The following is a 13,635-nucleotide window of genomic DNA, read 5'->3' on the forward strand; positions in this document are numbered from 1 at the left end:
GTGTTATTAGGTCCACAAAACACCAGGCAGCTGGCATGCCTTCTCGACACAGCCTGCCGTGAGGAGCCTCAGCTGTCCTCAAGGGCTGGCTAGGTGAGTGACAGCTCAGCCACACTCCTCATCAGTGCCCTGCACTGTCTCACAGAGAACCCCCTGCCCCTCACTCCCAGTTCCTGGTCAACATGGTTAACAGGAGACACTGCTGGTAAAGCCAGAGTCTTCTCCCCTCCGTCTTGCTTCAGGGGACACTGCCAGCAGTGCCTATGTCCTTCTTGGCACAGCCCTGCCAGCAGCCCTCCTAATTGTAGTCCCAGCTTCCGGGCTCTGGCAACACTCCCTCTCCTGCTGGTAACCATCTCACAGTTGCCCACTCCCCACGAGACCACCCCTCTCCTGATCTACTGAGCCCTGGTCACCTGCCCGGCCTGACCCTGGCGCATCTCTCCGTGCACTCCCTCTTCCCCAGCCAGACCACAAAGGAAACACGTCCGCACGGCAGGTCACAGACTGTTTCTTTATACAAAGGCAGACAACACGGACCCCTCAGCATGCTGCTGCAGTTCACGGGGGCCCGTCCCACCGCTTCTGGGGAGAGGAATCGGGGTGGGGGCGACCGCGGCAGGGGAGAGACACTACACAGGCCTGGGACCACCAAGCACACCAGCTGTGAGCTCCTGAAGGGCAGACGCACGGACACAAGGACACTGTAACCACGAGCACGGCATAGCCACAGGGAGGAACGGTGGGGCTGGGGACAGACATCGGCAGCCACTGCCAACCGCTGCCCTCTTCTGCCACGAGTTCCTTGGCAAGGAGTCTTGTCTGTCACTGAAGAGCCACGTGACTTTGTGATGGCAGAACGTCTCGCTTTCTGCATCTAAGTTGGGCCAGTACACTGTACTCCACAGGGCTGCCGTGAGTGCAGATGAGACTGAAACAGGGACACTGATCAAAGTACCCAACACAGAGCCTGGCACATAGAGGTGTTCAATAAATAACTTCTGTCAGGAGAATCTTAAGGAGGACCTTCAGAAGGCCAAGTGAGATGACTTCCCTAGCAATTCTCTCAGGGCATGGGGACCCTGGAGGACTCCTTGGAGCCTGCAGCCCCCGGAGTGCCCAAGGCCCCAGAATACACTGTGCCAGGGCTGTTCACAGGGGTGGGGGGCTGGACACCCAGGGAGGTGCCTGCAGAAGCCGGGTAGACACTGGAGGAGGTGGGGTTTGGACCAAAGTGGTTCTGCACATAGCACAGGCCAGAGGCAGGCTGGTACGGAGGCAAGGTGGGCATGTGCCCGGGGGTGCAGGAGGGCCAGGAGGCCAGCTTCTGACCACTGGCGTGCTGCGTCTGGGACACAGGGTGGTTTGGGGACAGATGAGGGTGGCAGCTCTGTGTGGGGTAGGAGCCGGGCACCGGGTTCAGCCTAGAATGGAACGAGAGAGAAAATGGTCATTCAGCGAGTCATGCCAAGGTCACGGCATCTTGTTGTGCTTGAGGTTGACCCCGCCTTCTAGTACAATATGCCTTGGATGTTTTCTGTGACTTGCTCTAAGTACCAAGTGGGAGAAAGGTTAACCTCAACCAATCAGACCACAGAGGCCCAGAGAGGGCGGGACCAGTCGCAGTCCTATAGCAAGAGAGTTGTATGAAAGGACACTGTGTCTGCCACTGAGACCACCGTAGGGATGACCTGCTCACAGCAGCTTCCAGACCAGATGGAGCGTCAGGACTAGGTCACAGCCGCCAGTGCCTATGTGGCTGGCTCGACAATCCTGCCCAAAGAGAAGGGATTCAGGTTGGGCGCAGTGGCTCACACCTGCAATCTCAGCACTTTGGGAGGCCAAGGCGGGTGGATCACCTGAGGTCAGGAGTTCGAGACCAGCCTGACCAACATGGAGAAACCCCGTCTCTACTAAGAATACAAAACTAGCCAGGCGTGGTGGCACGTGTCTGTAATCCCAGCTACTCGGGAGGCTGAGGCAGGAGAATCGCTTGAACCCGGGAGGCAGAGGCTGTGGTGAGCCAAGATCACGCCATTGCACTCCAGCCTGGGCAACAAGAGTGAAACTCTGTCTCAAAAAAAAAAAAAAAAAAAAAAATTAGCCACGTGTGGTGGTAGGCGCCTGTAGTCCCAGCTACTTGGAAGGCTGAGGCAGGAGAATCACTTGAACCTGGGAGGCAGAGGTTGCAGTGAGCTGAGATCATGCCACTGCACTCCAGCCTGGGCGACAGAGCAAGACTCTTGTCTCATAAAAGAAAAAAAAAAATTTTTTTTTTAAATTAGCCAGGCCTGGTGGCATGTGCTTCTAGTCCCAGGTACTTGAGAGGCTGAGGCAGGAGGATTGCTTAAGCCCAGAAGTTCGAGGCTGCAGTGAGTTATGACTGTGCCACTGCACTCCAGCCTAGGCAACAGAGCAAGACCCTGTCCTAAAGAAAAAAAAAAGAAAAAAAGGCCAGGCGCGGTGGCTCAAGCCTGTAATCCCAGCACTTTGGGAGGCCGAGACAGGCAGATCACGAGGTCAGGAGATTGAGACCATCCTGGCTAACACGGTGAAACCCCGTCTCTACTAAAAAATACAAAAAAACTAGCCAGGCGAGGTGGCAGGCGCCTGTAGTCCCAGCTACTCGGGAGGCTGAGGCAGGAGAATGGCGGGAACCCGGAAGGCGGAGCCTGCAGTGAGCCGAGATCTGGCCACTGCACTCCAGCCTGGGCGACAGAGCGAGACTCCATCTCAAAAAAAAAAAAAAGAAAAAAAAAAAAAGAATTTTTATCAACAAGAGCCTCTGAAGAGACAAGCTGTCCAAACGGCCATCTTGCTGCCAAAATAAACATGTGTGTCGTGACATGGCCCAGAACCCATTGTCAGGCTACCTGAAACACAACACTCTGTTCTGAGTGTCTGCTGCAGGCCCCAGACCTGAGGGACTGGACTCCATGTCACGTGGGGAACACAGAAGGAACACCATCTTCCTCTTAAACCCTAAGATCTGCCTGTCACGGCGAGGCAGGATCAGACCCAGCACTGGCTATGGCAGTGTCTGTGGGGCTGATTGCAATCAGCATGGAAGAACTTTCTCATCAGGGGCAGTCTTGGAGAGTGAGCTCTTGTTACTAGGGGTATGCAACGTACAGCTGGAGACCACCATCAGCTATTACAGAGGGGATTCCTTGGTGACAGACAGTTCTCCAGATTCAATGAGAATGACTAAAAACCACAAAACACCTGGTCCTAAATGTACAGTCTCCCCCACGTTGAGACCCCAGGAATTACTTGTCTGAAGCAATAATGCAGTGAGTCCACATTTCTGTTTTCCCAGCGGCCCTCCTGGCCTTTTAGAAAAATAGTCCAGGCCGGGCGCGGTGGCTCAAGCCTGTAATCCCAGCACTTTAGGAGGCCGAGACGGGTGGATCACGAGGTCAGGAGATCGAGACCATCCTGGCGAACATGGTGAAACCCCGTCTCTACTAAAAAATACAAAAAAACTAGCCGGGCGAGGTGGCGGCGCCTGTAGTCCCAGCTACTCGGGAGGCTGAGGCAGGAGAATGGCGTGAACCCGGGAGGCGGAGCTTGCAGTGAGCTGAGATCCAGCCACTGCACTCCAGCCCGGGAGACAGAGCGAGACTCCGTCTCAAAAAAAAAAAAAAAAAAAGAAAAGAAAAATAGTCCAAGGGCTCTGAGCTGTTGACAGCTGGGAGCACCTCCTGGAAGATGCTCCACGGGGCAGCTTCCTATTCAACAAAAACCCCACATCCAGGCTAGCGTGCAGCAGAAAATTTACTCTGCAGCTGGTGGTGGGCCAAAAAGGGCCACGACCAAGCACCTTGCCTTCTGATACAGTTTGGATGTTTCCTCTGCTCCAAATCACGTGCTGAAATGGATCTCTGGCCAGGTGTAGTGGTGGGCGCCTATAATCCCAACTACTCGGGAGGCTAAGACAGGAGAATCGCTTGAACCCAGGAGGTGGAGGTTGCAGTGAGCTGAGATCACGCCACTGCACTCCAGCCTGGGCCACAGAGTGAGGCTCCGTTTCAAAAAAAAAAAGAAATGTGATTCCCAGTGTTCCAGCACTAGAGGTGGAGCTGAGTGGGAGGTGTCTGGGTCATGGGGGCAGATCTTGCATAAGTGGTTTGGCTTCCTCCCCGCAGTAATGAGTTCTCCCTCTGCATTTAGATGAGAGCTGGGTGTTTAAGAGCTGGCACCGCCCTCCCTCTCTCTCTCAATGTGTGGTGCCGCCTCCCCTTCCCCTATGATTGGAAGCTGCCTGAGGCCCCAACTGAAGCAGATGCAGGCGCCATGCTTCTAGTGTAGCCTATGGAGCTGTGAGCCAAATAAACCTCTTTTCTTATAAATGACCTAGGCTCAGGTATTTCTTTTTTTTTTTTTTTGAGACGGAGTCTTGCTCTGTCTCCCAGGCTGGAGTGCAGTGGCACCATCTCGGCTCACTGCAAGCTCCGCCTCCTGGGTTCATGCCATTCTCCTGCCTCAGCCTCCCAAGTAGCTGGGACCACAGGCACCCACCACTACGCCCAGCTAATTTTTTGTATTTTTTAGTAGAGACGGGGTTTCACTGTGTTAGCCAGGATGGTCTCGATCTCCTGACCTCATGACCCGCTTGCCTCGGCCTCCCGGAGTGCTGGGATTACAGGCGTGAGCCACCGCACCTGGCCTACATATTTCTTTATAGCAATACAAAATGGATGAACACGCCTTTCCCAGCAAGCTCCTTTTTTTGGGGGAGGATCACTGAAGGAAAGAAAAAATCCTACACTGTGAGGTCTTGGCATGGACAGAAACCAGCGGAGAACTCAGAGGCAGGAGGCGCTGGGAACAGTGGGGAGGGAGGGAGGTGGCCTCCTAAGCAGGGGACGTGCTTCCAGATGGCCCTTCTCGATAGCCAGGCTCGTCTCAAATTCCTGACCTCATAAGATGTGCCCACCTCAGCCTCCCAAAATGTTGGGACTATAGGTGTGAGCCACTGCACCCAGCCCTCTCTGCACTTCTTATCAAGGCTACTGTGTGTCACAGCCCAGGCTGACCTGCAGTGGGCATGTCAATTAGATAGGGGGCTAATGTCAATTAGATAGGGGCCCTCCTGCCCAGCCTGTCTATAAGTCACTCAGGATCACATGTTAAGTGTCCTCAAATGCCTTCCCTTTCCTGCTGTCGCTACTTCAGGAACAGTTGTGCAGAATCCAGAATGCTCAGAAGACGTCTGTGCATGATTTTCCAATCTGCTGCACCTCATTTCTTTATCACTCATGGCAATAAACCAGCCACACCCTCTACATGCCCTGGAGTTGCTTTAATAATAAGGTTAGGCCAGGCTCAGTGGCTCACACCTTAATCCCAGTACTTTGAGAAATCAAGGAAAGAATGCTTGAGACTAGGAGTTTGAGACCAGCCTGGGTAACATAGCAAGACCCCGTCCCCACAAAAAAATTTAAGTTAGCCAGGCATGGTGGTGTGTGCCTGTAGTCTCAGTTACTTGGGAGGCTGAGGTGGGAGGATCACTTGAGCCCACGAGTGTGAGGCGGTAGTGGGCTATGATCATACCACTGCAATCCAGCCTGGGCAACAGGGCAAGACCCTGTCTTCGAAAAAAAAAAAAAAAAAGAACAAAAAAACACAATAAGATTTAAGAGCATTTGGCCGGGGGCAGTGGCTCACAACCGTAATCCCAGCACTCTGGGAGGCCGAGGCAGGTGAATCACAAGGTCAGGAGTTCGAGACCAGCCTGGCCAACATGGTAAAACCCCATCTCTACTAAAAATACAAAAAATTAGCTGGACGTAGTGGTGGGCACCTGTAATCCCAGACACTAAGGAGGCTGAGGCAGAAGAATCACTTGAACCTGGGAGGCGGAGGTTGCAGTGAGCTGATTGCGCCACTGCACTTCAGCCGGGGCGACAGAGCAAGAGTCCGTCTCAAAAAATAACAATAACAATAAATTAAAAAATATATATATATTTAACAGCACTTAAGAGTTCTGTCACTTACTTCCGGCTCTGGGCTGCCCTCCTTTCGGCTGAAGACCCTGAGATGTACTTGAACACGGATATCCTCCTCATCAGGCTGAAGGGGAAGGTCTGATCGAGCTTCAGCGCCACTCGCTCTGAGAGGTCGATGGAATAGCAGTACGTGAGGCCATCTGAGGTTGGCGTGTTAAGTGAAATCTGAGGCAGCAAAGGGAGGAGAGCCGAACACTCCCCAGGAGAACACAGGTTCCCACTCACTCTACAGAAGCCTTCATGCTTAGCACATTGCACACTCTGGCTAGAGTTTGCGAAAACCCAAAGCCAAAGGTGTCTTTGCTTTTTTTTTTGAGACGCAGTCTAGCTCTGTCGCCCAGGCTGGAGTGCAGTGGCACGATCTCGGCTCACTGCAAGCTCCGCCTCCCGGGTTCACGCCATTCTCCTGCCTCAGCCTCCTCAGTAGCTGGGACTACAGGTGCCCGCCACCACACCCGGTTAATTTTTGTATTTTTAGTAGAGACGGTGTTTCACCATATTGGCCAGGCTGGTCTCAAACTCCTGACCTCGTGATCTGCCTGCCTTGGCCTCCCAAAGTGCTAGCATTACAGGCGTGAGCCACTGCGCCTGGTCCAGAGCCAAAGGTTTCTATTCACTGTAGAATTCACCGGGAATGAATGTGCCCAGCAGCAGGAGGGCATTAATGCTGTCCCTTCTCCTACACCCACCCGTGCCATCACTTGCACCCTTCTAGCCACTGCAGTCAGTCAGAAACCAGCACATGCCTCTGCTGGTGTAGCGGGATGAGGCAGGAGGCGGTCCCAATATCCTCCCGAGGGACTAACACCTCTTGTCTTTTTATCCCAAATAGAGGGCACCTGCCTCAGTGCGACCATGTGAGCTTCATGTGGGCCTCTCTGGCTGTGCTTCCTCCATACCCTGTCACCATCCCCAGCGACTTGGTGGCATCCTGGTCGGCTGACCTAAGTCACCCATCACTGATTAGGCAGCCATAAGGATTCAGCCTTTGAAAAAAGGCTATGTTAGACTCTCCCGAAAACAGTTTAGAAACAAACCTCAAGTTTCAAGCTAATCTTCAAGTAGGTTAACTGCCTATCAGAACAAAAGTCAACATTTTTTAAAGGAAAACGACAAAATCTAGAGCCCCTAATACAGCATTGAGTGCCTAGCATAAAATAAAAAATTATCAGATATGAAAAAAAAGTAAAAAAAAATTATGATCAGATGTGAGTCGAGCACGGTGGCTCACACCTGTAATGCCAGCACTTTGGGAGGCCAAGGCAGGTAGGTCTTCTGAGGCAAGGAGTTTGAGACCAGCCTGGGCAATATGGTGAAACACTGTCTCTACTAAAAAGAAAATATAAAAATTAGCTGGGTGTGGTGGTGCACACCTCTAGTCCCAGCTACTCGGAGGGCTGAGGCAGGAGGATTGCTTGAGCCCAGGAGGCAGAGATTGCAGTGAGTTGAGATCACACCATTGCACTCCAGCCTAGGTGACAGAGACTCTGTTTCAAAAAAATAAAAAATAAGCCTAACTCTTATTTACTTGACACCCCAGACCCTCCAGCCTGGTTCACCCTTTGACATGCATTGTTCCACAGCTCTCTGCTAGGAAGGATACAGGCCAGCCCGATGGACAGCCCACAGACATTACTGAGGAAAGAGGTCTGGGGAATGAGCCACGAGGCGCCCAGCAGCAGCCATGGAACCAGGACTGAGGGCACAACCATGCCAAACACCAGGGCCCGCCTCATCCGAGAACGGACGGTGGTGACTCCTAGCATGGCAAAGGCCACTGGGGTGAAACCTCTGGCATCCTCCACTTCTCCCAGCTTCGACAGTGATGACACAGCCTCGAATGACAGGAAGATGATAGCAGAGAAGATGGCAAAGATCACGGTGAAGAAGCAGTGGCGGACGGTGCCCACGGTTCTCTCGAAATTGCCAGCAAAGCGCCAGATGATGATAGCGCCACAGAGCAGGGAGATGGGATTCTCGTAGACAAAGATGTAGGTTACCAGCCTGTAAACTGCAGAGGGAGCCGGGTTAGAGGCCTGGCGGTGGGTTGCTCCCAGGAGGGAAGCCAGGTTATAAGCCGCTTAGGAAAGGCAGAGAGCCCCCGTGACAGAGAAGTGACAGCCAGCGAGTCACAGCAGGAGGCGATATAAGCAGTGCGTTCCACAGTGAAGGACCCACAGCCTCAAAGGAGAGGCAGGAATATCTAATTCCTACACTTCCCCAGGCCTGGAGCAACTCTTAGTGGTAACTGACTTCCAGAGGGAAAAAAATAATACTTTTCGGTAGAGGGCAGTCTCTGAATTTGTAAAGTGCTTTATAATCCTTTTTTAGGTTTTCATACTGACCTACCTCACTAGGCAGTCTGAGGGTTAATTAAGTGTAACAGCTTCGGGGTGGATTGAGTGGGTGTCACTTAACACTCTGTGTGCCAGTCTCCTCTGCTGTAATCCTGACCCCTCCTTCCATAGTGGCTGTTCAGAGGAAGAAAAAAGGGACGATGAATTATTTTGCAGCTGTAAGAATTATAACACTATCATTAACAATAAAGGTTATAGAAATTAGAAGTCTCCCTGGAAAGCGCTTATCCGATCTTACAGGTAGACTGATACTTTATATGTAATAAGACATCAAAGAATCCTCCTTTTTCCTTTTTTAAAAGTTTTATTTGTAGAGATGAGGTCTTGCTATGTTGCCCAGGCTAGCCTTGAATTCCTGGCCTCAAGTGATCCTCCTGCCTTGACTTCCCAAAGTGCTGAAACTACGAATGAATTCGTATGTTTTGAATCATCATTCCTGGCCTACTTTTATTTGTCTAAAAGCACTTATCGCCAGGCATGGTGGCTCACACCTGTAATCCCAGCATTTTGGGAGGCTTAGGTGGAAGGATCACTTGAGCCCAGGAGTCCAAGACCAGCCTGGGTAACACAGTGAGACCCCTGTCTTTAAAAACACACTTTAAAAATTAGTCAGGTGTGGTGATGTGTACTTGTAGTCCCAGCTACTTGGGAGGCTGAGGCAGGAGGCTCGCTCGAGTCCAGGAGTTGAAAGCTGCAGTAAGCTATGATTGCATCTCTGTACTCCAGCCTGGGTAACAGAGAAAGACCCTATCTCTAAAAAAATTTTAGAAGTGGTTATCTCTAAGTACTTTTATGTCCCTGCAGACCAAAACACGACTAAACTCAAGGAGGGAGACCAAAGAACTGACAGTAGTACTGGACTTGGGAGTCTAAAGACTTGGAGTGGAATCTCGGCTCTATTACATCCAGGCTGGCTGAGTTTAATCATGTCGCAGGTCCTCTAGGCATCAGTTTCCTCACTGTAAAGTAACAGAATTAGATTGAGGCCTTTAAATGTCCCTTACGTCTCTAATGATCATATATCCACAAAACTCACACCCAGGGAAGCAGTGAACTCCAGAAAGTGGGAGGTTAAGGTTAGAGTTGGCATTTTGCTTCTGTCCGTGAGGTGGTCTGTTTAGGGTGGGGGGAACAGTTTTAGATTTCAGTAGGGAAGCAGGCTATGGAACCATATACCTCAGTCTGGCCATCTCCAGAGGCTTCATTATCTGAAGAGTACTTCATTATTTGTTGAGTATTTCCAAAACTGAAATTCCCAGTATAAACATGAAAAGATTCTAGAAGCAACTCTACATGATTTGGAGATTATCTACCCGAAGGCTCTAGTTCCAAAACATCACAGAATAAAAACAAAAATCTAGATTCCTATCTCAGTTGTACGACGCAACAGCTCTGCCATTCTCTGCATGAAACCTCAATCTTATCTAGGTCCTACGTCATGGGATCTTCGTGAGGGTTGAATGAAATTAATACATATGAGCGCGTGTGCTTTGCAAAACAGCAGGAGATACACAAATTTCCTGTGTTCCTGAGGAAGACACGGAGATTAGGAATGTCTTTTAGGAATGGATGTTTATACTTAATTGGTTTGCAAAACGTCTCTCCCTAGAGAAAAACAAACACTTCCCTCTAAAGGCAGAAGACGCCCCGGTACCCCCATGAGCTGGGAATGACAGTCAAGATTAAGATACAAATGAAAAAGCACAAGAAATTCCAAATCTCAAGAGGGCAGGACGTTTATAGGGCTTATAGGGGTTTGTAGATAAAGTCCAATTGTCGTGATGTAGGTGAGAGAAAATGTTTTTCAGTGGGGCTTAGGCCTAAAGCAGACGTAGGTGTGTATGTGAAACGGGAGGGGGAGAAGAAAAATCTTTACCCTTGGAAAGTGAGCATGGGTTTGCTAGCGAATGGATTTGGGGCCTAGACCAGTCTGGTGGCGACAGGGAAGGGAACAAATTCGGGCAGGGAAGGGATTACAGTGATGACGAAGATGAGGTCTGCAGACAAAGGTGTGGAACATGGAGAGCAAGAGACGGTGCTGGAGGTCGGTCCTCCGGGGGGCGGGCACGGTGATGCCGCGCGAGACAGGGGGAGATTGGCGGTGAGGCCTGAAGGGGCGAGTCCTGGAGGCTGGAGCCCAGGGACCGGCAAAGTCGGAGGACAAGGGCTCGCCCCGCGATCCCGGCCCGCCCCTGCTCACCTTGCCAGTTGCGCAGGGCCTCGGACTTCAGCGTGAGTCCCGAGGGCGCCAGGGGCGGCTGCAGCAGGAACAGACGAGGCCCGGAAACCAGCAGCGAGAGCAACGCAGTGAAGAAGGTGGCGGATGGCACCTCGGGACACAAGCACCAGCTGCGACACCCGGGCCCCGAGGCCGCCATGGCAGCCGTCGTTGCCGCGCTGCCTCGACGCCGGCTGCCGGTCCTCTGCTCCTTCCGCCTCCTCGCGGCAGTTTCCCTTGGCAACAGCGGAGGAGCCGGCCGGAAGCCACACCTCCCCGTGGCCCCGCCCCACGCCAAGTTGCCCAATCCGGTCTCGCCGATCAGCCCGCCCCCGCGCGTGGGAGGCCGGGAGTTGAGGGAGGTCGGGGCCACTTCCGGGCAGGAATGGTCCAGCACCGTGTTTGATTCCGTCCTGCCCGCGCTGGAATTGAAACTGCTCCTATAAACTTTATGAAATTAATCAGGGAAGAAGGGAGGGGGGAAAACAAAAATAAAGGAAGCTTGCAGCACACTCAGCGTTCATCACTAGGTCACCTTGCTCTCCTGCCTGCTTGCTCGTAGCTCTGCCTGTCAGCTATGATAGGTGCCCATCGTCTGTCCTAGAATCAGGTAGACCCTGTCACAAGATAACGATTCCCCTTAACTCCATAGGTAACAACTTGAACATTATGAAACGTTTTCCCTTTGAGATATTCTTTCAGGTCCCGCATACCAGCATAATTACATCAGTTGTTCTGAAGGAGCTCACAGAAGCAGACTCATTGGGGACTGCAGTTTCCATATCCTGAGGATTTCATCCTCCTTACCCTGACCAGTCAATGACCCCAATTTTCCAGCCCCTTACCCTTCACAATGCCCTTTAAAATCCTAGCCTGGAACTCCCTAGAGAAGATGGATTTGATGGTCTCCCCCTATCTCCTCCTAGGCACCCTGCCATGATTAAACCCTTTTTCTGCTGATAACCCTGCTTCCTCAGTGTAACTGGTCGGTTACTGCACAGCGGGCAGAGGCACCTGTTGGTCCTGTTATGTCTTACGGCTCACAGAACTCTTTCATATCACGATCGCCCCATCTGTATTCATCCCTATTAACCAAAGAGGGAACAGGACTAGGGAGGGCCCTGGGTAATTCAGTTACATGGCAAAGACAGAATTAGAACTCAGTTCCTCCTGCTGTGGCCTGAAATTGGCCTCCAGTACAGCCAGGCGCAGCTTCATCTTCAGATTGAAGAAAAGGGGCAGGAGGCTAGGCGCGGTGGCTCACGCATGTAATCCCAGCAGTTTGGGAGACCAAGGGGGGCGGATCAGGAGGTCAAGAGTTGGAGACCAGCCTGGCCAACATGGTTAAACCCCGCCTCTAATAAAACTACAAAAATTAGCTGGGCACGGTGGTGTGTGCCTAAAATCCCAGCTACTTGGGAGACTGAGGCAGGAGAATTGCTTGAACCCGGGAGGCAGAGGTTTCAGTGAGCCAAGATCGCACCACTGCGCTCCAGCCTGGGTGACAGAGCAAGACTGTATCTCGGGGGGAAAAAAAAAGAAAAAGAAAAGAAAAGGGACAGGAAATGGGTGAGGGATTCTATGGAAGGGATTCAAAAGTTAGGGATATAATAGAACACTCATAATCGAGATCTATTTTCAAACTTTACAGTTTGAAATGTCATTCAACTGTATGTTGAATGGATGCTGGAATGTCATTCCCCCAATTACAGATGTTTCTAAAGGGGAGGTAACTTGCCCAAGGTCACCAGTGGGAAGTAGTAAAACTAAGATTTGTTTCGTTTTGTTTTTTCTTTTTTAGACGGAGCCTCACTCTGTTGCCCGGGCTGGAGAGCAGTGGCACGATCTCAGCTCACTGCAACCTCCACCTCCCGGGTTCAAGTGATTCTCCTGCCTCAGCCTCCCCAGTAGCTGGGATTACAGGCACCCACCACTAGGCGCAGCTAACATTTTGTATTTTTAGTAGAAACGGGGTTTCACTATGTTGGCCAGGCTAGTCTCAAACTCCTGACCTCGTGATTCACCCACCTTGGCCTCCCGAAGTGCTGGGAGTACAGGCTGAGCCGCCACACCCAGCCCTAAAACTAAGATTTGAATACAAGGTTGTTGAGTCCCAGCCTTCTGATCTTTTCACTGTTTTCCTAAAATATGTTGCCCACCGACTGTACATAAATTTGACTTGAGGCTGCATAGACTACTGAAAAAATACTGGTGGCTTCACTCTCTGCGCTGATACGGTGGATAACAGGTCTATTCTTTTTTTTTTTTTTTGAGACAGAGTTCTCTCTTGTTGTACAGGCTGGAGTGCAATGGCGCGGTCTCGGCTCACTGCAACCTCCGCCTCCTGGGTACAAGCGATTCTCCTGCCTCAGCCTCCCGAGTAGCTGGGATTACAGGCGCCTTCCACCATGCCAAGCTAATTTTTTGTGTATTTTTAGTAGAGACGGGGTTTCACGGTGTAGGCCAGGCTGGTCTTGAACTCCTGACCTCAGGTGATCCACCCACCTCGGCCCCCCCTTTTTTTTTTTTTAATGGAGTTTCACTCTTGTCACCCAGGCTGGAGTGCAATGGCGCAATCTTGGCTCACTGCAACCTCCGCCTCCTGGGTTCAACCGATTCTCCCACCTCAGCCTCCCTAGTAACTGGGATTACAGGTGCCTGCCACCACGGCCGGCTATTTTTCGTTTTTTTTAGTAGAGATGGGGTTTTGCCATGTTGGCCAGGCTGGTCTCAAACTCCTGACCTCAGGTGATACACCCGCCTCAGCCTCCCAAAGTGCAACAGTTCTATTCTTGACCCTCTCCTTCCCATCCACCCCTTCTGCAGTTCACGCAGTGTTTGTCTTCCTCTCCAGATACAGATCCTGTCACCCAACCCCTCTTCCACGAGGTCACCTCCTGTGAGCTCTGAACCCATCATTTCCTCCTTTTCTCTTTCAGACTAGGAGTGCTAGTGGCTCCCTGCCAATGCTAGTCCCTGAATCCCCCCACCATCTGTTCTTTGTTCTCCTTAACTCTGCAACATCTTTTATTTTTTTTCAGTTAGACCT

At 51.5% G+C, this 13,635-nt stretch overlaps 1 protein-coding gene across 1 annotated transcript; it reads right to left on the reverse strand.

Moving 5' to 3' along the window:
* Positions 1 to 495: 495 nt before the first annotated feature.
* RHBDD2 (rhomboid domain containing 2) lies at positions 496 to 10,828 on the reverse strand. The gene is made up of 4 exons (XM_005549339.5): positions 10,569 to 10,828; positions 7,615 to 8,022; positions 6,001 to 6,151; positions 496 to 1,424 (listed from the first exon to the last, which is right to left on the reverse strand). The coding sequence occupies exons 1-4, from the start codon at positions 10,744 to 10,746 to the stop codon at positions 1,067 to 1,069; spliced, it is 1,095 nt and encodes a 364-aa protein (XP_005549396.3). The 5' UTR covers positions 10,747 to 10,828; the 3' UTR covers positions 496 to 1,066.
* Positions 10,829 to 13,635: the final 2,807 nt, after the last annotated feature.

The sequence above is a fragment of the Macaca fascicularis genome, chromosome 3 (genome assembly GCF_037993035.2).
Source record: "Macaca fascicularis isolate 582-1 chromosome 3, T2T-MFA8v1.1".
NCBI lineage: Eukaryota > Metazoa > Chordata > Mammalia > Primates > Cercopithecidae > Macaca > Macaca fascicularis.